Raw genomic sequence first — 24,747 nt, forward strand, 5'->3', positions numbered from 1 at the left:
CGGTTGCTTTGGGTAAAGCGTGTATCGGAATTAGTTTCCACCGAGTTGTTTTTGGACGGTTTTTGTGTTTCTTTTTAAAATGAGGAACCCGTTGGACAGACGCTTTTAGGATTGTTCGGCGACAAACAGCCCTTCTCGGACCTCCGTCGCCGGGCAAGAGTCGGGCATCGTCCGTTGGAGTTGTATCAGAATGGTAAAGCCCAAAGTGGGTCGGATGTTTCTGGCGACATGTGTCGGGTCGTTTTTCATTCTTATAGTATACTTCCAGAACATCTCAAGATCAGGTGAGTCTTACAAATAAAGTAGCGATGTCTGCTTCAGGAAGGATTTGTTCTTTTGAGTCGAATCCTTCGAATGAACTGGGTCACAAAACCGGTCCGAACAATTTGTTCGCACATTTGTTCTCGAATAATGACACCGACTCACTGAACCAACAAGCCAACCAATGTTCGACTCATGTGATTTAGAAGTCAGTAGCTTGACTCATTAAATCGTACAACAGTTTTGTCACCACACATAACAGATTTGGTTTTGAATTTTCATTTAAATATGCAGAAATGTTTTTAACGGAGACATTCATTTTAGTATTGTTCACTGTAAATGCTGAATGTATTTATGTTCAAAATAACTTCAGCTGAATCTTGGCTCCAGTCAACGAATGGACTGGACACATTAATTACAATAAACAATAATAGAAAATCTTAGGTTAGTAAGTAATCATATGATTCGTATATGTGTTGTTTTAATAGTATTGTAATATGCAACATCCAACCCAATCGAAAGAGAAGATGTAACTATTTTAATAGGAGGCGATTATATATGTGATTCCTGCAGAAATGTTCAGTGGTAAACTTGGTATACAGCTCTCCTTTTTCAATCAGTAGAAAAAGTTTTTGTAACAGGTCTTGACCACATACTAAATTCGTTCTTGGATTGATGACATTCACCTTTTTAAACGTTAACTGTGGGCAATGATGATGCAAGTGCATTCTGACCAGTAGCTCCTCCCAGGTCCGGACATCCTAAACGTCTGGGGTCAGTGCCATCAAGGAAAGGCCTTGTTATTTTGCTTTAGTCTGTTAAAGTTACTTGCATGAAGTGGTCTGTTGGTTTAAAATCTAGGTTGATATCCAAAATGTTGCTGGTTTGAACCCCAAACAGTCCAAGTTAATCTTTGTTTTGCAGTCCCAACTGTTCACTGTTAAACGTTCACAGTTATATAGTTAGTGACATTTAGAAATGCATTTTCACCTGTTCTCCCATTTTTGTCTCCCAAATCCACCAGAATTCAAACCTGTTAGGGCTGCACGATAAATCGAAATGGAATCGAAATCGCGATTCGACAGAAGCTGCGATTGTCATGCGTATCTTTCAGTGAAGCACGGTTCTGTGATCAGCAGTAAATCTCCATCCAAAGGCCAGAGGGCGCTCTTGCGCTGAAACTCCAAATACGCCTCGCAGAAGAAACCCAGGAAATGCCTATAGCGGTAGCTGGATAAACAGAAGATTTAACTGCTTTTATTGATTCAACGTGACTAATAAACACACGATTATGATAATATATGGTTTATCTGAGTTATTATTATTATAATTTTCATTAAATTAAAGTATATGTATAATGCAATGCCTTTATCACTGCTTAAAATACTATGAAATATGTTGCGTGCATTATTCTGTGTAAGAAGCCACATCAGCTCACAGAAGGATTTATTTCAAACACTCGACTGACGTTATGAAGTGAGTTTGGAGTAAAAATATGTTATTAAATGTAGTATTTTCACATGCTTTCAGATGGAGCAGCATTTACTACACAGAGCCGTAGTTCACTGAGAAGCTATGCAAACAGCTGTCATTATCGCGAACGATTTCTTAGATTTCATAATCGCGCAATAAAATCATCTGCAATTTTTTTTGCGTAACTTGTAAGTGAACTACAGCTCTCAATCTCCATCCATAAATGCTGCTCCATCTGAAAGCACGTGATGATGATTTACTGCTGATTACAGAACCGGCTTTACTAACAAAATGCGCATGACAATCACATTCGATTAATCGTGCAGCCCTAAAACCTGTGTTAAAAGATTTAAAATGACTTCTTACTTTGTGAGAACTTTGGCCTTGTTTACATCTGGTATTAAAGGAACACTCCACTATTTTTGAAAGTAGGCTCATTTTCCAACTCCCCTAGAGTTAAACAGTTGAGTTTTACTGTTTTCGAATCCATTCAGCCGATCTGATCCGATCCGATATTACGCAGCACCTGAAAATAGTCCCCAGCTAGGTAACTTCCAATAAGCCTATTTTCAGGCGCTGCGTAATATCATTGCGCCTGCTACACCCATGGTACGGCAGCAAAGTTCCTTGATTATTACGCCGGAATGAGAGTATCCTAGCCATATCGGCCTAGAAAATCACAACTTTTCATTTTCTGTCGGTCTTAGTACACGATGTAACTACAGAAGAGTCAAGTTTTAAATAGGAAAAATATAGAAACTCTTTGGTCGTTTTTGAAAGAAATGCTAACGGTCTAATCAGATTCAATGATCTATGCTAAGCTACAGCTAAAAGTGCTACCGCCAGACCCGGAGATCGGCTGAATGGATTCGAAAATGGTAAAACTCAACTGTTTAACTCTAGGGGAGTTGGAAAATGAGCCTACTTTCAAAAATAGTGGAGTGTTCCTTTAAGATGTGTTTTCGGTGATCTGATCGATCACATTATGAGCTGAGACACATTACCGATTACACCTGGTCTTAACATGCATTTTAAATGCATTTCCTGTGACCACTTGTGTTCAGATTTCCTCATCTTATTTTGGCATGCTTGAGTGCGGAGCATGAATCTGATTGAATGACTAAAGCCATTATACTGTTTACAAGCAAGCAGGAAATGGAAGTGAATGGAAAGGATATGAATGGGAACAACAGTTTCAATCATAATCTTCGTGTGGCACAATTTCAATCATAATCTTTTGTGTGGCTTAGTTGGAATCAATTGTTTTGGTGCGCTTTCTCAAAACATCCCATAATGCTCATATGTTAGGTCTACACAACAAACGGTTGATTACATTTTCGACTACTCAAGCTCAAAACATTTTAGACCCCATTTACACCTGTGTTTAACGTTGTCCACTTGGGATCTGGTTGGCGAAAAGCATCTTAATACCAGGTGTAGACAAGGCCTTAAGAAATGACTGTCTGATTGAAATCTCCAATTTGACGTTGAATATTTGTCAAGACTTGATCAAGATGCTGTAAGATCATTTTAAATTTAGTTTGGACAGCAATTTCTTCCAGTGGTAATTGGGTGAAAATAGGAAGTTAATCCCACACTGAAACTGGTTTGATGTATATGTAGGCCAATATGTTTGACGTTCAGTTTACATCAAAGCAGTGTCATGTCAAGTTTTTGAAGTCAGTTTGATTCCAATTGACAAGTTTAGATAAAGTTTAGATAACATAGACAAGCATGCCACAAAAAATGCAGTTCCTCCGACATAAAAAGGACATTAAACTGTCTTTAGAGTGCACACGTGTTCAGCCTGTCAAAAAACGTCTGTTGAAACCCGCTGGAAACAAAGCAGACAGAGAGAAAAACCGGAATGTTTGGAAAGCCCCCACTGGGAGACTCTGGGGCATTCTGAAACCTTTTAAACCTTTCCCCTGATGCCTCAGAGAGGAACGTATCACCTTGAAGAAGGATAGCATGAGATTAAAGAAGAAGGGGGAATTAAAGGTCAGTGGCTTTGACTTTCCCCAGAGTTTTGGGAAAGGCTTCATATGACCATGTCAGATTTTTCAACCAGAGATTACTTGGGTTCAATGACAGTTTATGGAGGTAAATCTGTGCTGTGACAGTAATTTATGAACACCACATGGACAAGATCAGAAGCAGAATGGGGCAGTGAAGTATGTAACCACAAAAGATATGTAGATGATGGTTCGTTTCCTGTGAATTATAGATAAGAAACTTTGAACAAATAGAGATAACCTTGTAGTAATAGCTAATGTATATTCTTATTTTTTCGTGTTGTAAACAAAACCTCAATTCTTTCTCTTCACCCAGGAGAGTTAGACTGGAGCCAAGTTCAGAGTCTTAGTGAAAATTTTATTATACAGCCAATATTGCAAAGCTGGCGCTGAAGAAGAAAGGCTTTTTTCTCTTCAAATTAAATGACTAATCCACTTCCCCTGACTAGATTTGGCCCTATTGAACCGTTCTTGCCCAGGCTTGTTAGTATGGAGTATGGCAGCTTTATGGTACATGCTGCTCAGGGATAGTTCAGAATCTGACCCTAGAAAGTCTTCCTGCCGGAGGCAAATAGCTTGTCTATGGCAAAAGAACATTGTGTGATCCTTCATTTGTCTCTCCTTAACAGGTGTTTGTAGATCACATCTGCTTTCGGTGGACCTCTTCACCCTTCACTTGCTCCAAACCTGTATGTTTCTTTCTGTTGAACACAAAAGGAGATATTTTGAAGAATGTGGGTAGCTATTGACATCCATAGTATTTTTTTCGTATAGAAGTCAATGGCTACCATCAACTGTTTGGTTACTAACATTATTCAAAATATCTTTGTGTTCAACAGAAGAAAGAAACTCACACTAGAGTGTGAGTAAATGATGACAGAATTTTCATTTTCAGGTGAACTATTCCTTTAATCTCATTCTAATGTTGATGAATCAAGGCGATTCATTCTAAACTGGGAAGCTTTTATATAGGCTTAAACGTAATTAAACTCATTGTAGGCTCACTTTTCATACTGTGCATTATTTGCTTAAAGCTTTTCTTGGTTGGCTCATAGACAGCTATTTGCTGAGCCACACCCCTTCAATGGTCACATGGTCACACTTCACAGGAAGTTTGGCTATGCTGTATACCACTGTGTCCTCTTTGCTTCTAAAAAGTGGTTCCAATAAAAAGAGCTGATACGAGTGATCTTAAAAGTAGTGCTCTCTGGGTGTCTTGGCCTAATACTTGCAGCAGCAATCAGTAATTACCTTAAAATGGCTTTTGTATTTATGTATGTTTCTTCACAAAACCACTTGGTAACTGGCCTATTCTGTGATCAAGTTCGCAACAGGAAAGTTGTTTAATTATTGAATATTGAATTTCCCCTCATTCTTCTGCTGATATGTTTTTTTTTTAATCTGAAGCCAACATCAAGAAAACTTGTCCAGCCAAAAGGCAAACGGTGAGGTACAACTCATTAAAGTTTATGGCCAAACATATGGAGCTGCTCTTCCTTTCTGTGCAGTAATTGACTGTGAGTCAGAGCACAGATCGAATACTCAGGTGAGCTTTTTGTCAAAAGACATTTCCAAGAAGTGAGGGTCATTTCTTTGACCTTGGCTCCATCACACCCACTGTGGGAAATTTGAAACTAAGAAGATGTCTCCGACTTCATGTTCTCCTCTGATAAAGGCTAATACTGTGTCTGCTGTGTGCAGCAGTTTCATTGCTTATCTGACCACCATCACTTAACTGTTGTTCGTGTTTACAGAGGCAGTGTTGCTGACTTTGCCGCACGTCACACTTCTTTTCGCTTGTTTAGTTTGACATAGACAGTCTGATTAATCTCAGTCGAGCATTTTACTCAGCTCCCTTACAGCTCGCTCTGGTAAAACTGAATATTTAAGGGTAATTGTAAAGTAGTTATTCTTGATGTTGATTGCCACAATTGTTTATTGCAACTATGAGATGGGTCACGATAGTCAACTTAGTTGTCCAGCTAGTCGCTTATTATACAGGGCTTCATAGATAATTTGTTTTGAAACATTTAAACCGCATGGCTGTAAAACATTAGCTCATTCTTTACCATCATGCAAACCTCCAATGTTCATACGTGGACCTGTTGGAAAAGTTTATGAAGTCCATTACTCCAGAGGCCTAGAAGTGAAACTCTCTTTGATCTTTGAAAATTGAGTCACATTATGAAGTGATCGAAGGTCAAATTAGATTTTGGATTTGTACTTTCTCCAGTAATGCAACCTAAATTGTTTCCTAAATTGTTTACGTGTCTTTTACACATTTTATGCTCTAGTTGTAGTAAATTGGAGTGATTATGCTCGCACAGCTTGGCGTAAGCCTTATCGATTTTGGAATAAACCACCTAGGTTGCAACAGTCCAAGACTTTAGATTGAAAACCTACATTTAACAACAGATTTGAAGGGATAGTTCACCCAAAACTGTCGTCTTTTACTCAACTTCATGTTGTTTCTAAACCTGTATGACACAAAAGAAGAAATTTTGAAGGATTGATTTTTATCTATGTTTGTTTTGGATCCCACTGGCTATGGGCGAAAAGACGTTTTTCAAAAATAACTTTTGTGTTTCGCAGAAGAAAGAAAGTCATACAGGTTTGGAATGACATAAGGATGAGTAAATGATGACAGAAGTTTGATTTTTCATTGAACTGTTCCTTTAATGTTTGATCCTGTTTGCAAAGCATGGGTTTTGATGCTCTCTTGAACAGATAAACACAGCAGTTTAAAAAGCACTTTCTGACAGGATCCTTCAGGCACATGCGTTTAGTATAGCGTCATCAGCCCTTGCTGGTTTGTCTAAGCATTGCATTACCCATAAAATGACAATTCTGGGAGTCGTTCTGCTCTACAGGGCCAAGTTTCCCAATAGACCTGTTTTATATTTTATGAGGAACTGCGCACAAGATGCTTTTGATTTAACATGCTGCCGGGGCATTGGTCAGCATCCCGCCAACCCTCCTGATACTTCGCTCTTCCTTTCAGACAGCTGAGACTGGAGACGGATTTTAAGCCGTCAGAGATTTGGATAGAATAAACGAATCACGCAAGTGACATGAACAGATTGTTTGATTGCCAAACACTGGCACTCGTTTGGATAGAAGACAGTTTCTTGATGTTGAACAGCTTGAGGGTCGCAAGGTTGTTGTATCTTCTCTTTTGTTTTCATAATTTGTTCACGCTTCGGGCCTGGGAAAGAGAAAAAAGGCTATGTCCTTTTAATAAATAAGGGGAAATTTCCAGCCTAAAATGGAATTTTAGGATTTGGGATGAACAGTCACGGCTCTATGTTAGTCAGGGATAGAGTGACACCCTCACATTGAGGCTCTGAGGAGAAAGAGAGAAGCACAGTCTTTCATCACCTTTTCATATCATATGCATCTCTTTCTCTCTTCTCAATTTCATCTATAGTTATGAGAGTAAAGCTCATGCTATGAATGGAATACTGTACAGTTGGACGTGCTGGGCAACTATGAGTGGACGTAACTCTATCCAAATCTCTGATTAAGCACATTCCTCACTCGGTAATGTATTTTGCTTTATGGCATATTAAGGCACCCATTGGAGTTCTACTTCCTCTAGTGTGCTTGGGGCAGAAAGGAAAATGATTGCTTTAGTTAGAGAACTATTGCCTTCTGCCCTAAGAACGCTTTATGATAAGTAAGACTCCTTTTTACAGAAACAGGTCTCAGTAGGTATTCATTACAATTTCAGGCTAAGCATTTTAGTAATTTTGCACACTAATTTGATCAAATCAGTAATTCTCAGTCAAGTTCGTTCTTGTTTAAAAAATGTGTCTTTCATAGCTTAACATTTTATTACTGCCTCTATTTTGCAGCTCCCAGAATTATGGGGTGCTTATACAGAGTATCCACCATAATTGAATATTCAAGGTTTGACAAGCATTAAAAGAAATGTTATGGTCTACATTCTACTTTCACAAAAATGTTAAGCAGCACAACTGTTTTCAACATTGATAATAATAAGTAATGTGTATTGAGCTCCAACTCAGCATATTATAATGATTTCTGATGGATCATGTGACACTGAAGACTGGAATAATGGCTGCTGAAAAGTCCGTTTTGTCAGGAATAAATTCAAAAATATATGTAAAATGCAAAACAGTTCAAATTTAAAAAAAAGTTTTTTTTACTTTAAATTGCAAAAAAAGAAAAATTGCAATATTACTGTTACTACTGTATTTTTGATCAAATAAATACAGCATTGGTGATCGTAAGAGACTTTAAAGGGGTCCTATTATGCTCTTTTACAAATTCTTGATTTTGTTTTGGGGGTGTACTAGAACTTGGTGGTTCGAAAAACGCATTATTTTTCACATAATTAACATTATTTTAATACATTTCTCCCCATTCTGGCACAAACGGCTCGATTAGTTCCGGCTTTGATGAAGGCCCGCCTTCTGAAAAACAATATGTCTTGTGATTGGTTAGCTGTCCCAGTGCGTTGTGATTGGCGAACAGCTTAGACGGTGTTTCAGTACTGCCACGCCCCTTGCTCCATCTTTCAAAAAAAGCTTTTGGCGAATCCGGCACTGTACTCCCTCAAGCTGTCCTCAGTAAAATGTGCAGCACACAATAGCAAATTGAGGTTATAATGCTCAGGTACAGAGTTAAAAAATAAATTGCAACCACTGTTTCCTGACATCATCCGCTTTCGGAAGCCCAAACAAAGACGTTTGAGCACGGAGGTGAAAAAAAACAGCGTTTCAGGCGGCCGCACACCGGACGAGAAGCGCAGTGTCGCGTCGCGCCACATCTTTAAGATTCAAATACATTATTTTCTATGAGTGTAGGCACACCGGCGGCGTCTGTCCGCGGCGCCCAGCTACGTCGTGTTGTACTTGTAAGAATTGTTCTAGACATGCCGAAAATTTGACGCTACAGCACAGCAGCTCTTCTTCTTGGTTTTCTCTGATGCACTAACTCTGCAGCAGCACTTCTTCTTCGTCGTCTCCTCTGATGCACTCACTCAACCAAGCGTTCTAACCACAACCTCGCCCCTCCCCACCCCCCAACCATTCGAATTTCTGTAGGCGGGAATTATTTTTAATGATATTCTAATGGGCCGCTTTGTGATATCACAAAGCCCGGAAAACAAACGCTGTAGTCCAAACGAGCCGTTCGTTGTATCTCCCTTTGGACTGATCTTTCTAGATCTTTTTTATGCCCGAACATACACACTGACAAAAATTTTAAAAGTGAAAAAGCACAATAGGACCCCTTTAAAAAAAAAAAAAATTTTAATAACATTTTAATGACCTCAAAGTTTAATGGTCATGTAAACATGGTCAATGTGTAGCTGCAATATTGTACACAAAACATAAAGTACTTGAACCCTACCAGGTACAAAAGAGGACACTGATAAACTCTATACACTGTAAAATCCAATAGTTTACCTTACTTAGATTTAGTTAGTTATCTTTACTTAGTTGTTATACTTACTAGGTTTTATTAAGTTACAGCTACTTTCAAGGCAAATAAAACAATTTACTTACTGTTTTGAGTGACACTTACTTAAAATATTCAAGTAGCCACAAAGGAGCCAATGACATTAAAAAACCAATGAGAGGCAGCAGTGCACTAATATGTTGCTAATGTGCAACATAACAACAGCAGAAGAAGAAAAGAATAGGTTGCTTTTAGAAAGTGACCTATCTTCTAATTAAAGCATTAGTGCATTAATTATGTGTGTTCATTAATAAACTTTATCAAATTAATTTTTTTATAAAGATCTTGAGATGCTTTTCTTTGGGTTTATATAATTCTTAAATTCGTGTGTGGTAACATGCTAAAGTCACACACAGACTTAAACATTCAGCACGTGAACCACATCAATGGTAACAATTCAATTTCATTTATTTTCATTACTTGTAACAATAGCCATTATATTTGCTCTTTTTGTTGTGCTGCTACTGACACAAGACAGCAAATAAAATTGTCAAATAAAATCAACAACTATAAAACAAAGCAACTGTATAATTTATTCATACCGCAATGCACTCTGGGAGTCAGTGAGTAGCTATACTAAGTCATGAGTAAACCTAAATGAAAGGATCAAGTACCCCCTACAGTTCTTTTTTAGTTACTAGAACTCTCGTGTAAGTAAGCTATACTAAGACAGTAGAGATAAAAAAGGCAAAACACAGAAGTTACAGTAAGTGAGTTTTATACTTTTCTGCGGTATATCTCAGATCGTAATCATTTCCATTGTACTACTGGAATTGCGTTTTCTGGGAAACGTGAGTCAAGACACATGGCAAAAATGGTTTAATGTAGATTTTACGTGAAGAAGCTTGTGAAATGTTCTCATTTCAACATCAAACTGGTTTCACTTCTAATTCTGATGTTTTCATGACACACATGATGCTTCCTGACATCACGGCATCCACGAGGCATGAGCTCTTATTTTTCCACTGTTGTTTGAAACAGAGAAACATGATCTTCAGAGTCATTTGAATGTGTTTCCATGTACCACAGTCTAATTATATTTAGACTATAGGGGCGAGAACACCAGCTGTTAAGACAATTGAGAAGATAAATCATTTGATTTCGGGAGTACAAAAACTCAGAAGTCATTGCACAGAACAAAAAAAACTCTCCACATGAGGCCAAGCAGAATTCGATTAGTAAGCGAGCATTTGCTGATTTGTGTTGTCGTCCTCTATAAACCCTCACAGGCAAACATGAATGGCCACAAGCCTGTGTAGCATTCCAGCAAACAATCGTTGTTGTCGCCGCCTGGCCTCGGCTGACTTGTGGAACCTCACTCATAGTGCATACTAACAAGACTAAAAAGAGGCCTCATTGTTGCCCACCTTTGGAAGCTGTTTAGTGCTTTTTTTCTACTAAGTAGCTTAGGATTGTTTGGAAAACTCATTTAGTATTTATTTGGGTGATACTGTGTTGTGTCTAGTCATCATTTAACTAGCAATTCTCTATAGATTGCTATGTTCCTGTAAAAAAAAAAAAAAAAAAAAAAATACAAGAGGAAGTTAGCGAGAACAGACTGTTCCTATAGAAAATGCAAATGTGAAGGAGGAATTTTAGGGCCGATCAGCTAGGTGCAGGAGTCAGAGAAGGCAGTAACTGACCAACCTGAACCCCGCTGGTCCCCATATGCTGAGAATTAACAGCTCTAATCTTTTATAGCTCAATAACATGATCATTCAGACAAAGTGCTTTGATCTCTGCTCTCTCCACACAAGGTCACGACTCACGAGTCTCTTAACCACAAAGAAGCTCTTTCTGAGGAAAATTTGAGTGGTGCTTGAACATGCAAAACTTGCAGTCACAGTGCTGGGATGTTGTGAGTGGTTGCCAAGGCATTGCTATGCGGTCGCTAAGGCGTTCAGAGTGGATTTTAGCATGTTGCTATGTGGTTTCTAGGTTGTTCTGGGTAGTTTCTTATTAGCCCACATCAAAAGACCCCACCTCCGAGTCATATTCTGGTCAGTATAAGTTCCTTTAATATAAGCTAATGCACTCATTGTATTGTTAAAAAGATATTTAGCATAGATTACTAGCACAGCTCTCATCACCAATTTGATGTATCATTCTTTTTCAATAGCAGTGCGAGATATAGACTAAAGTTTAAAGCTTGGGGGTTAAGAGTTTTTTTTTTTTTTCAAACCAACGATGACCATATTTAATAGCAATATTATAAAGTAATTAAATGTTTAATGGATGTCTAAATGTTTTGCTTTTGGAGCCATTATCTTTCTGTTGCCATTTCTCATCTTTTGCATTTGTTGTGTGCTTGTAGCTTCTGAACAGATTTCGGGCCGGAACAGTTTCTCAGTTAAATCAGGAAGAAGTCCTTTGCAGACACTACAAGAAAATGACCAGGTATGTATTTCAGAAATGAAATCATTGAAATGTTGTTGATTAACAGTTATTAAATTAAATAAGACAAAGTGAACAAAGTATGAATTATACGATTTTTGGGGATAGCTCTGATTAACAGGACAGATTGCATTCCTCGGGCCCCTGGTGTTGAAGGGACAGATTTTAACAGCAGTGGAAGATGAATTACTAAAATAACAACCTCACATTCCTATTGGGGCTCAATTCATTCACCCTCAACACCTTATTTTTACACAATCACCATCTCATAAAGACACATGCTAACCATCTGACAAAATGAAACTATATGCATCACAGCTATGCCAGTGGATTCTGCACTAAAGGGTAGTATTTAACATAATTCAAAATAAAATGCTTTAGTCTGCTCGTGTTTTTCCAAATTTGTATGACTGACTTTCTTCTGTTGATAAGAAGAAAATCCTGGCTGCTCTTTTCAAATAATACAAGTAAAAGATAGCTGGGTCTGTCAAATTTCAAAATTGGCAAACATAGTATATTAAGAGTAATCAATGTGACTTGTGCACCATATTCATTTTTTAAGCCATACAATACCCTTGGAAATTTACAGACACTGTTCTTTGTGTAGTGGAAGCAAACTGCCAGGATGTTCTGCTAAACGTCTGCTCTTGTGGTATACAGATAGAAGTAAGTTGTAGGGGGTTGAAATGACATGACGTGAATGATGGCAGACTTTTCATTTTTGGGTGAACTATCCCTTTAAAGGTCTCAGTGGAACGTCTAGATAAAATCCTTCCTGTTGAAACACTACCAGCTCTTCAAATCCTATTATATTGCAATTATCAAACCCATCTGTGGATCATCCCCCAGGCAAAACCGTTACCCTCCTATAACAGCTATGTGCCTCATGGTTTCACAAGAACTTCCCTCAAACAGCAACTGTCATATCACATAAAGTCATGCAAATACGTGTAGTGGAATCTGTGGTCAGTGCACTAAGAAATCCGGAAATTCGGTTTCCGGAAAATATTTTCAAGAAAATATTTTTAAAGCAATAGTTCACCAAAAAATGAAATTCCGTTCTGAACCCATGTGACGTTTTTCTTTCATGGAACACAAATGGTGACTTTTTTCATTCCATTTCCTCTTATACCATTCCTTCCTGTCCTCCAGCTGGAGCAGTCTGCAGTGCAGGCCACTCTGCAGGGTCGAAGGGAGCTCCTGGAGGAAACCTGTCGCACCCACACCCACAAAAGACGTGTACTCAGCCCGGAGGACCTCCGCCACCTCATAGTGGATGATAAACACAAGTTACTGTATTGCTATGTCCCCAAAGTGGCATGTACAAACTGGAAACGTGTGTTGATGGTGCTAACAGGAGATGGGCGCTATCGTGAACCACTGGCTATTCCAGCAAACGAGGCTCACGTAGCGGGCAACCTGCGTTCGCTCTCGGAGTACTCCACAGCCGAGATCAACCAGCGACTACGCACATATCTGAAGTTTGTCTTCGTGCGCGAACCCTTCGAGAGACTTGTCTCGGCATATCGCAACAAGTTTACTCGTAGCTACAACACGGCCTTCCATAAACGCTATGGGACCAAAATCATCCGGAGGCATCGTGCGGACCCGCAGGCTGAAGCACTGGAAAAAGGCAACGACGTCTCCTTCGAGGAATTTGTGTATTATTTAGTAGACCCCCAGACTCAGAGAGAGGAACCGTTTAATGAGCACTGGGAAAGGGTTCACTCACTTTGCCACCCTTGCCTGATCCATTATGACGTGGTGGGCAAGTATGAGACTCTTGTGCAAGATTCACACTACATCCTGAAGTTAGCAGGTGCCGAAGGAGAGATCAAATTTCCCGCCACTTCCAAGAGCACCAGGACCACAGGTGATATGGCCGCCAAGTTCTTCGACAAAATCAGTCCGTTTTACCAGAAGAAACTCTTCAACCTTTACCGAATGGACTTCTTGCTTTTTAACTACTCTGTACCGGCATACTTGAAGCTGAGATGAACAGTTCAGCGACTTTCAACTGATCCTAAAACTTGCACACATGGATGTGAGTCTTGCGGGCCCTAACTAAAATTTCGCTCGTTTCTGGATTCGAGTGAATTGCCTGAGGGAACCTGTAGAGGATGCACCTTGGATATGGCATCTCCATTGGTCCCTTGAGGCGAAATTCAGCACTGTGAACCGATTAGTGCTGGCTGGGGTGTTGCATCCATCCCATCCCAAAAGTTCACAAAATACTGTCTGTAATTCCTTTGGCTTTGGTAACTTTTGACCGAGCTCCAAGTATGTGCCTTTGTCCTTCTGAATGTTGATAAGTGAAGCAGGATTCTTCATCAACAGACAAATACTATGAATGTTTCATGTCCTTTAATCTTCACCACACAAAGTGATATTTATGGTATTGTTTACGTAGCATATTTATTGTGGATTTTGCTCTTTAACTGGAACCAGCAAAGCTTTGACGTTAATCTCGAAGAGATTCCTTGAAGCTGATCTCAAAGCCTCCTTTTTAACATTCCCTGGATATGATTTCAGACCTTAACCTTACGCCCAATCACAAAGGTAGTTTCCAAGTCTAAAGGTATCAAACGGTCAACTGTTTCAAGCAGATTGCTGGTAATATGTTGGAGGGAGTCAAAGGTAAGGGATGAATTTAGACTTCTCTTGCAGTCGCAAACTGGACAAGGCTGTCTACATTGGGTGGTTTAGCTACTCTGGAAAGGAATGGTGTTCTCATAGAGTCTCCCTTTCATTTAGCATGCAACGGGCTGTGTAAACAGTATATAGCTGTGGTTGGGGAAAGGTAGACCCTCATCAGTGCGGCTCTTGTTGAGCTATGGATGCAGGGTGAGGTGCAAACTACTCACTTGCCATTGCAGGTCAAACATCAGCATGAGCCTGGGAGGAAACACTCGTCTTATGAATTTGAAATAAGGGTTGAAGTGCAATAAAGGTTTTTAGAGAGGTATGTGTTTGAGTCGGTAGAGGATTATCTATCCCTTAGAACTCTTAAAGTGAGAGAAACGCAATCCCTGCCAGTAGAGTTCAACGTCTTATTAGTTTTCACGACTATGTGAAATGTTCTTTTGGTTCATTAGCACTTGGTTGAAATGACCCTTAATAATTTAGGTATGTCTTCTTGTCTGCGAAAAAGCCTATGGTAATGGTTGAAATGATGAAATCTTTAGAGAAAGGGTGAGAATGAGTCGTCTGACTAATATCTGGTTGACAGGCAGACATGTCCTGGTGCACAGTGGGTACCTCGTGTGCCACACTGCAAATCGAACCTTCCGAAATTGCTCTTGTAAATGTTTTGTTGTAAAATGTTTTCTATCTTGATAGTTAGGCTCTATTTCAATATTGAGCTGGAATCTTTTAGCATTTTGAAAGGACAAAGAGAGTCATCTATATGTCTAGGTTTATAATACATTTCAACGAGCAATATATATAATCATGTGAAGAGGAACGTCATGTCTTGATTTGAAAGTTACAGGAGTGCCAGTGCTTGTCCTGTCATAATGCCATTATTCTGATGTAAAATTATGAATGTTGTTTGAATGGGTTGATTTATATGAGAAATGTGACTGTATGAGCTGAGCTTTTGAGAGTGGCGACAGTGTGTGCCATTTGTGATGTAACTAACAGTTTGCACCTGTTTGAAAAGCTTGTGGGCATACATGTGCTGCAAAACTGTGAATGCCAATGTGCACTAGACGATATGGAATCTTGCTTTGAAGGGTAAATTAACTTGTTTTCAATGTATTTGTTCTTTTCCCCAGTACACAAAAGGGGAATACATCAACCAACAATGACTTCATGTGCTTTAATTTTTTGTTAATATTTTAAATATAAAGGCACACTGCCTCTGGTACGACAGTTAAACTCTGTTTACTGGACAAATATGTAATTTTTTATTTTTTTTTACTGTTTTAGGGACCACAACACTTAAACTGTAGAAAAATCATGTGAGTAAGGTTAATTATAATTCAGAGTAAATATATTACAAATGTGTTGAATAAAACTGCCACATGAACAATATCATTGTAATCAATTCATTCATTAGAAGATTTTGTCTTTTTCCAAAGTGTGGTATTTTGAGAAAAAATATTTCAGGTGCAAAAAAATTACAAACTTAGAGGTACGTTACACCCTCTGTATATGAGATATAGTATCCAGTAAAAATATCTAGCAGCAATTATGATCTTGTATGTAGTTACTACAACAGCAAAGGAATGACCTTCAAAGTTTTGAGACTTTCGATCCTAAATCAGACACTCAAAAACGATATTTGACAAAAACAAACATCCCAGAATCCTTCAAGGTCTTAAATCTTGTAAACGTCAAATTCAATTTATACATGGCACATAAAAATTTGTGGCGCACCTAAAGTTATACAGTTTTCAGGTGACTAGTGTGTATGAAAGCAGCATCACTGAGGCAACAGGACAACACACCAAGAGTATAATCATATTACAGGCTGTCAGCTACTAAGTCCATACCTGCCGATGTATTTCATATTTCCAGTCAACATGTCCTGTAAGCACAGAAACAATGTGGCTCATATTCTGTCTTTAGCTTCCCACAGACAAGTTCGCATCTCCAAAGCATTGCAGCCAGCCTAGGTGGCAAAGGTCCCATGAACTGGGATCTGGAGGTGGGAGGAGGAGGTCTAGCATTTTACAAGCCGAGCCCCTCCATTAGCATGACCAGACGGAAGCACAGGGCCAGGAAACCCGTACCCAACAGGTCTCCCAGTGCAGTCAGGTACGGGATGGAGAAGTTATCTGGGTCCAAACCTTTTCTCCACATCAAACGCACAATCAGGTCTGCTGTATAAATGAGGATCCCGACCTGTGAGGAAAAACAAGATTAAACATTACATTTCTTAAAATGAAATGCCCATATTGTGACAACTTATTACAGACCTTTTTTTTTATATATATACTTTTTTACAAAGATTAATATTAATCGTTAAATAATTGATTTCAAAAATACTTTAGTTCAGCAAGGAGGCATTAAAATTATTAAAAGGGACAGTAAGGAAATTTATTTAAATTATAAATATTTTTTTATATACAATAACAAATTTTTATATAAAATATACATTTAAAAAATGCTGTTCTTATGAACTTTCTATTTATCAAAAAACCCACAAAGCATGCTTTTTTTTCAGCACTGATAAACACTGATAATCATACGAAATGTTCTTAAGCACCAAATTGGCATATTAGAATAATTTCTGAAGGATCACGTGACACTGAAGACGAGTAATGATGCTGAAAATTCAGCTTTGCATTACATGAATACATTTTTACAATATATTAAAATAGAAAACGATTACGTTAAACTGAACAACATTTCACAAAATTACTGTATTTTTGATCAAATAAATTCAGCCTTGGAAATTATAAGAGATGTCTTTCAAAAACATTACATAAGGTAGTAAACCTAACCAATATCTTTACTTCCTGTTGGGGTCCTTTTATAAGTTAATATAGTCTAAAATAGTCACTACATGAGAATTGGAGATAAAATTCAAACTTTTCAAAGACTTCAAGTAAAATTCAGGATTAGTCATAGTTGAAACCACACCCTATTTCATAATGCCCATACATAGTATTTTAGCCACATCATTCAAGCAGGTCATGACAATATATATATATTTTTTTTTTGTGGGGAATCTGTAATTTTTTTTAGAATTCTGTTTGTCAGCACTAGCGGCGTAAACATTGAACACTTACGCTTGTAGCACTAAGGCTACGTCCACACAAAGCCAGAGCTTTCCATATCCGGTCTTTTTTTCCCCCTCGTCTCAAGAAATATCTGCGTCCACACGAAACTGACACAAAACGATGTAGTATACATGCCAGACCAGTATGTGGCGCTGTAATTCTGCCACAGAGATACACTAAAAATGGAGAAGGAGACTTGGACTATGCGCATAAACCTTGCGCGCGGTATACAAACGAACATGGAACAATACATTTACTAATCGGTGTATTTAATAAAAAGACAATCGTTCAGTGTTTGTTCATGTTTTGGTTGCTGTTATGTAACGTAGCAGTGTCTGACTAGGGGTGAGACGTGGGCTGATGACGTTATCGTTTCAGAAAATATACGGATTCGCTGTCCACACGAAAACGCAAGGGTGGCGTTTTCAGATTTATCCACTCTGGGACCCGGTTTAAAAAAATATCCGTTTCACTCTCCCAAAACGCCAGATCCGTGTGGACGAAACGCCTATACAATACAAAATTTATGAGTATACAGCTAAACGCGTCTCTGTGTGAACAGGGCCTAAGGCCATGTCCACACGTACACGGGTAGTTTTTCCTTCTTCCGTTCAAAAAAAAAATCTCCGTCCACATGAAAACGCAAACGCATGCTATGAAGCACTGTAAAGAGCATGCCAAGCCAACAGGTGGCGATATAATCTCAACCGTAAAGCCATATTGGCCAATCAGAAGCCTGAAAAAGTTTCCAGTAGGCGGAGATAACAGCGCAGGCTCCGACGTCACAAGCCAAAAACTCCGGTTTCGCTGTCTACACGATAACACTGCAACCGGAGTTTGCAGGCAGGTGTTTTCAAAAATGTTCCATTTCAGTGACCTGGTGCTGCGTTTGCGTGTGGACGAACAGCCAAACCGCGTAGAAAAAGCTGCGGTTTTAAAAATAACCTCGTTCATGTGGACAGGCCCTGAGGCTCACCTGAAGCAGAGCAGCACCCAGGTAGCAGCAGATAAATGCTGGTGTGATGGCAGCGTGGCCTCCTTGGAGCATATTAATGGCAAAAAGAAACAACAGATGACCTGGAACCACCAAGAGGAACAGCACCCGCGCCGACTTCGAGTTCACACCTGAGGAGGAATGGCACGAGCCAAAGGTAAGTTCATTTTTCAATTATTTTAAAAAGGTCAAAATTAAATTTTTTCATTTTCAAAGGTGGTTCTTTACTAGTTTCAGGCCTCTCCTTCAATGCAAATCTACAGTATTTTTTTGTGCAATCATTGCCTAACCACTTAAGAAAATGAATAGCACACCCCTTCTCAAAATACAGCACGGTTTCAGATATCACTCATGTTTGTAGCACAAATGGTGCAGATGATAAATGTGCTGAAGTGCAAATTTCAGGGTTCATGCTTTGTTCAGCAAAAGTGAAGCTTGACTTAGCAAACACTATTAATTACCCACTTTATCTCAAGAATCTGAAGGAGTGAATTCATCTGAGGTGCACAAATAGTTTGACAGTGACCTTACCTGAGGAGAAGAATGTGGCACAGGGGTTGGGCCAGTGCTGTCTCATCTTATAGGGCAGGACTCCAGGTACGCTCCACAAATGAAGGTAGGTGGAGATCCGACTGGCCTGGATGGCCACCAGGTTCCCCCCCACACCTGAAAAGTTCAAAAAGGAAAGAATGTGAGAGCTTTCCAATCATTACACCATTGCGATTCTCATATTCACCTCATTTCAGTCACAAATGAAACGTGTGTTGGAACGCAGCATGCGGCTAGGGGAGTACTGTATGTACACTGACATTTGTCAAATATACATTGTAGGCATATCTTCAGAGTATTTTGTTCACAATTAATAGCTTTTCCACATTGTCGCTCGATGCAAAACTGGCAAATGACACTCTATGGGGAATATTACAGCAGGAGGGCATTCCTTGATATGAATATCAAACTAGGTAATGAGGTATCAAATTAAGTCTTCCTGAATCACAGCCACCTTGTGTTCCTCATTAAGGGCAGTTTGTCTCAGGATTGAGCTGGAAAAATAGTGTGCCAGATCCAGATAAACAACTAGAGAAGACGTCAGAGAACTTTTTGGCTGAGAAATCACAGCTACTACTGGATTAGGCCGCTTTTACTACTCTGACATGCTCTATTCCCATTGGGATGCGTGTAGTTTCCGCCAACATATTGTTGAGTCATCGTTCGAGAGGGACGGGACGTTGGTAGAGCACATGTGCAGCTGAGTAGGAACGGAACCAGCGAGGGGAAATCTAAACCAGATTTCTAAAGTTGACAAATCACCACAAGTGATATTTTACATAAAACCAAACAAACTCTGCCTCAGCTGGGGTTTTTAAGTCTATTAGTAACTCCCATCAAAATACTTGACTTCTTTCATGTACAATAAAATGCCGCCAATGAAAAGCCAGTGCTCTGATTTATTGCGATGATTTGGAATGAGATGGTTTTATTTTGGCAGCGCAGTCCAATTGTCTCCCTGAATCCACGAATTGAGTTCCAAACGCAGAAAGAGATGAGATCAATTTTACTGTAATGAGAAGTTGAAGTGGGAAAAGGGCCTTAAATTAAGTTTCTGAACTTGTTTTTCAGGTTTGCTGTTACTCTGTATTGCCTACTGTACATTCAGCATGGTTCTGAGTATGTTCTGAGTGTTATATGCAATATGTCTATAGGACATTTCCTATCAGATGTCAAATAGACGTTTAGAAGATGTCTTTAAGATGTTTATGAATTAGAGTGTATGTAAAACTGACATCTTAAAGACGTCTATCAGATGTTTGTACACAGCAGATGCTTTCCAGATGAAGTGATCTATAACAGATCTTGCATACGTATGTGTGCCATCTGGGATTGACATTTACTCACCGTTTATGACTGGTGTGAAGACCGCCATGCCCTCAAAGTTCGGATCGCTCACAGTCTTATCAAGAATAAGGCCTCCGAAACTTAAATTGGCAAGAGTTTCATGATTAGTTGACCCACAAATGATATTTCTGTTGTTATTTTGTTTCCAAACCTGTTCTTCCATGAAACACAAAAGGAGTTATTTTAGTGGAATGTTTACATCTTGAATGAGTAATGTCCTATTAAGTCATCTTGATGGTATTTTTTATTTGTAATTTTTTTTTAATAAGTCAGAAAGTCTTGGTCGGAAAACATAATTTGCTAATGTAACTTCATTGGAATTAGGGTATTTTTAAATGACCCAATTAAGTAGCACTAAAGTGATTTTACATGGTTCCCTGAAAGGATTCATTGAAGTCAATATAATATATCTGTTATTATATTAATGAGGTTGTACTAGCTAGCTACACAGCAAACTAATAGCTAGAAGCAGCACATATTAGCATGCTAATATGCTAGTTTCCAGTAATGTCAAAAGCAATAGTCATTTTCAACATTAATTAGTTCTATATATTGTATTGTAATCTAGTAGATTACACATTTTAGAGAAATACATTAATCAGTATTTTAGAAGAGAAACACACACGCACAAAAACTAATGACTGAGTAAATTGGACAGTCTTTTTTTGTTCTTTTTTTTCAGGGAATTCTAAGTACAAAAACTTGAATGTCAAAATTATTTTTAAGTTTCCCATACCTTTAAGGCAACTATTTTTTATTAGTTGTTCAGTTTTTTTTTTTTATGATTGAGAGTACACTCTAAACAGAGCAATCTAGCTAATAAGTAATTTTGGAGTCATCTTCCATAAAGATTTATATCAACTGATTGATTTTAAAATATATATAATTTCCATTACTTTTCCAGATCTAAAAAAGAAAAAAAATCCCTAATATTTACCTCTATTTAATCCTTTATTACAGGCACAATTAATTAGTTATTAATGAATACATAACGATTGTCATGTTAATCTGACACATTAATAGAAGACTGTGTCTCTGTATGCACGTTTGTACCTGCTGATGGACATGGCCACTATAACAGGCTGCCAGCCCGACTTCAGAACCTCTTTAATCTGTGGACTCTGTCTAGCGATGAGCACCCAGAGAGGAATGAGCAGCAGGAAGAAGACACACACCAACGGGGACAAGTACCACACATCTGGACACACAAACATTGTAGATTACCCTGATGATATATGCTACACATAATAAATAGTTACATATTTCAGATAATCTGCTATGATTTATGTAAATCCAGATTTTAAAGACTCTAGAGAATGGAGTCTGTGATGTTTCTAAACAAAACAGAAAGATGAATTTCCTAAGAGGAAAGGATTCCCACTCTTTAATGTAATCTTTAATCATGGAAACCATGAGACCTAAAAATGCACATCTTTGTAATAAAGTACTATTTTGGTGAATTTTTACTGCCCTCTTCTGGTACATGTTTAACAGTTTACACTCATTTAATAAGGAACATTTAGAGGCTCAAAAAGAAAAAGTGTTTGAAAATGTTAATTGTAATTTACTTAATTTTTTATAGTTAAGATATTTTAATATATATTTTATTTATTTAATACAAATGTCATTTAATACAAAAAATAACAGTACTTTATTTTTGATTGATTTAATTGTAATTTACTTAATTTTTTATAGTTAAGACATTTTAATATATATAAATTTAATTTAATATAAATAAAAATAATAATACTTTATTATATATAATAATTTAATAATCATTATATATATATATATATATATATATATATATATAAAAGTAAGTGATTAAGTTATGGATTTATTTTTAAATTGCAGTGTTTTTAAACACTGCTTCAATTTAATGATTGTCAATATAATTAAGGCTGTTAATAAATATCAGCCTGTTTTGTAACAATATGTAATGTACAGGTTTTAAACTAGCAGTTATTATTTATTAATACATGAATAACTAAATGGTCCCACACCTCTGTACTGGAACAGTGTGCTGCTGACTCCAGCCAACAGAGAAAGAGTGATGAGATCTCCCAGACTGGCTGCTATCGGTGTGGCCACATTATCAGGGTTGATGCCCACTTTCCTGGAGCCAATGATCACACCAATCATCACCAGACCTGGACACGGAAGAAAGCAGCAGAGTCTGTAACTGACAGGGTAATGTTAGACTGTAATATTCAAAGAAATGTAAGATTCAAAGAAAAAAAGACTAAATGATTGTGTTGCATTCCCCAGAAAGGTCCTGCCTTTTGGCATGCAAATGCTTTTATTAAAAAATAGGAACACTGAAATCATAGTCTGGGTGGTGTTTGTTATTTTAAAATATTTTATGCCTTATTCAGAAATGTTTTATACACAATGTTGCTTTGCACATCCTGTACAAGCTACAAAGCTATTCCAGTACATATAAACAACATGAATTCCCATCACATTTCCATTAAAATTGTCCAATAAAAAAGAATAGCAGCCATTACTCCAGTCTTCTGTCACATGATCCTCCATAAATCATTCTAATTGGTTGATTTCATACTGCTTAATATTTTTGTGGAAACTGTGACACATTTCTTCAGGATTCTTTGTTGAGTAGAACGAACACACATTTTTGTAACAATGTAAAAGTCTTTACCGTCACTTTTGAATTTAAAGCATCCTTGCTGAATAAAAAATATTTTTACATTTACTTCAAAAAAAACATTTTTGACTGACCCCAAACTTAAAATACACTTTAAATATGTATATAGAAAGTAATATTGGAACTTGATTTTTTTCTGTATTGTGGATTGTGAAAAGTAGACTGTTTTAGAAGCACATACATTTCCATACAGTTCTAGATCATGAAAATTATATTTATGTTTTTTCATAATGTGACATCAATTAGTGAATCATTAGCAATAAGACCAGATATATTTATGTCATGACAACTCTCGGAGGGATTGGCATGGTAATGTACATGACAATGATAATGTATTTGGTCTTGTCAGAATATGTCTGCTACCGAGACTTGCTACTGCCAATGCATCCACAACATGCTGCTGTGAGCATGTAAGAAATACTGCTGCTGCAAATATAACATTCATGAAATAACCCCCATATAGCATACATGAATCACCTCGTAGCAGATCTATACAGGTGGAGCTGGGGAAGGTGGAGGGTTCTGAAGCAAGCTGCAACTGCAACGCAAGCACTAGTCATATAGTTGAATGTGGAGCAGCGAGCTCATTGGCAACCGATACAGGAGAGAACCAATCAGCTGTGCCATGTGATAATGATGTCATTAGGTCAGATTGAGTTAGACCTATCGGACAGCGCCATCTAGAGTACCAGAACTCTGTATTTATGAAGAAAGTGCATTTTGATTTCATGTTATCTTGAAGAAATAAAGAGTGGTGTACCTAAGGACAGAGCAGCCACAAATGCGGTGGTAACACTGCTAGCACACAGGACAGCCGCCTGGTCCAGCTCTACACCCCCTCTGGACAAAGCGCCAAGACCTACGGCCGCAAGAGCTGCCAGGAAGCCCACCACAGTGGCCTGAACCTAAGGAAGACAGCAGAGGAGCTCTAAAATCACAGCTGCTCATCAGAGCCTAAGATCATATGCCTTCAGTCACCATTAAACAGATAAAAAAATGTATTTTTATAATGAGTACTCATTGGTAATTAAGACCGAGGACTCCTGCAGAATGAAGTCTCATAGAGGAATTGTTCATATTCTTTTATATTTATTTAAAGTTAAATGTCTCCGAAAGTCTGTTCGGTTAATTCATGTTTATATTGTCTAAATTATCTCTGACAGGAACTAAAGTCGAATTGCAGTGGATTATGTAAAATATCAATCATATAAAATATCTGTGTGTTTCTGTTTCACCCACCTGAATAAGAGCAAGATTACAGGTCACCATCAGCCACTGCTGTTTGGGGTCGTCCATCTGTCCGGTGTTAGCCTGAGGAAGACGGGAAACAAAACCACAGTGAAGCAGATAACAGCTTGAAGCGTTTTCATTTAGTCATGATGAGACACACTTGATCATCTCAGGGCCATTAAAAGTTACATCTTAAGATAGATTATAAGTAATATATACATACAGTAATGCATATATTGTCCAGTTGGATAAGCATTTTTACATACAGCAGTAGAGAGACGAGATGCTAGAGTCATCTCCAGGTTTCCCTTGAGCCCCACTAGAGCAGGTACCAGGATGAACACCTCTGTGATCGCTTTAAACACATCCCAGTGCTAAAACACACAAAGAGGAGATATTTCTAAACAGTCTGAAACATTAAGTTCTCCATTACATCAGGGTTGACCTGGAACTGTTAAAACACTATTAGTAAAATGAAAAGAGGAATGCGCAATCAAGTGATTTATAACAACAAAAACAGACTTTCATGGCATTTTAAAAACACAGAGTTTGAAACAAACACAATGCCCCCCCCCCAAAAAAAGACTTAAATTTGACATTTTTGAA

The 24,747-nt window shown here is 38.1% G+C and overlaps 2 protein-coding genes across 7 annotated transcripts in view; one reads left to right on the forward strand and one right to left on the reverse strand.

The window, feature by feature from the left end:
• LOC107598729 (carbohydrate sulfotransferase 11-like) lies at positions 1–15,653 on the forward strand. Its single transcript, XM_016290145.1, has 3 exons — positions 1–284; positions 11,548–11,630; positions 12,780–15,653. The coding sequence occupies exons 1-3, from the start codon at positions 191–193 to the stop codon at positions 13,623–13,625; spliced, it is 1,023 nt and encodes a 340-aa protein (XP_016145631.1). The 5' UTR covers positions 1–190; the 3' UTR covers positions 13,626–15,653.
• The window catches only part of LOC107598698 (solute carrier family 41 member 1-like), a 22,119-nt gene continuing 12,883 nt past the window's right edge, over positions 15,512–24,747 (reverse strand). For all 6 annotated transcript variants that reach the window (XM_016290110.1, XM_016290095.1, XM_016290131.1 and 3 more), the window contains 9 exons: positions 24,408–24,515; positions 24,151–24,222; positions 23,672–23,816; positions 22,250–22,396; positions 21,300–21,444; positions 20,247–20,326; positions 18,882–19,016; positions 18,333–18,481; positions 15,512–16,475 (listed from right to left, as the gene is read on the reverse strand). In XM_016290110.1, coding sequence (XP_016145596.1) covers positions 16,302–16,475; positions 18,333–18,481; positions 18,882–19,016; positions 20,247–20,326; positions 21,300–21,444; positions 22,250–22,396; positions 23,672–23,816; positions 24,151–24,222; positions 24,408–24,515 — 1,155 coding nt within the window. In that variant the 3' untranslated portion in view covers positions 15,512–16,301. The remainder of the gene's footprint in view (positions 16,476–18,332; positions 18,482–18,881; positions 19,017–20,246; positions 20,327–21,299; positions 21,445–22,249; positions 22,397–23,671; positions 23,817–24,150; positions 24,223–24,407; positions 24,516–24,747) is intronic.

The sequence above is a fragment of the Sinocyclocheilus grahami genome, unplaced genomic scaffold (genome assembly GCF_001515645.1).
Source record: "Sinocyclocheilus grahami isolate Dianchi unplaced genomic scaffold, SAMN03320097.WGS_v1.1 scaffold13.1, whole genome shotgun sequence".
NCBI lineage: Eukaryota > Metazoa > Chordata > Actinopteri > Cypriniformes > Cyprinidae > Sinocyclocheilus > Sinocyclocheilus grahami.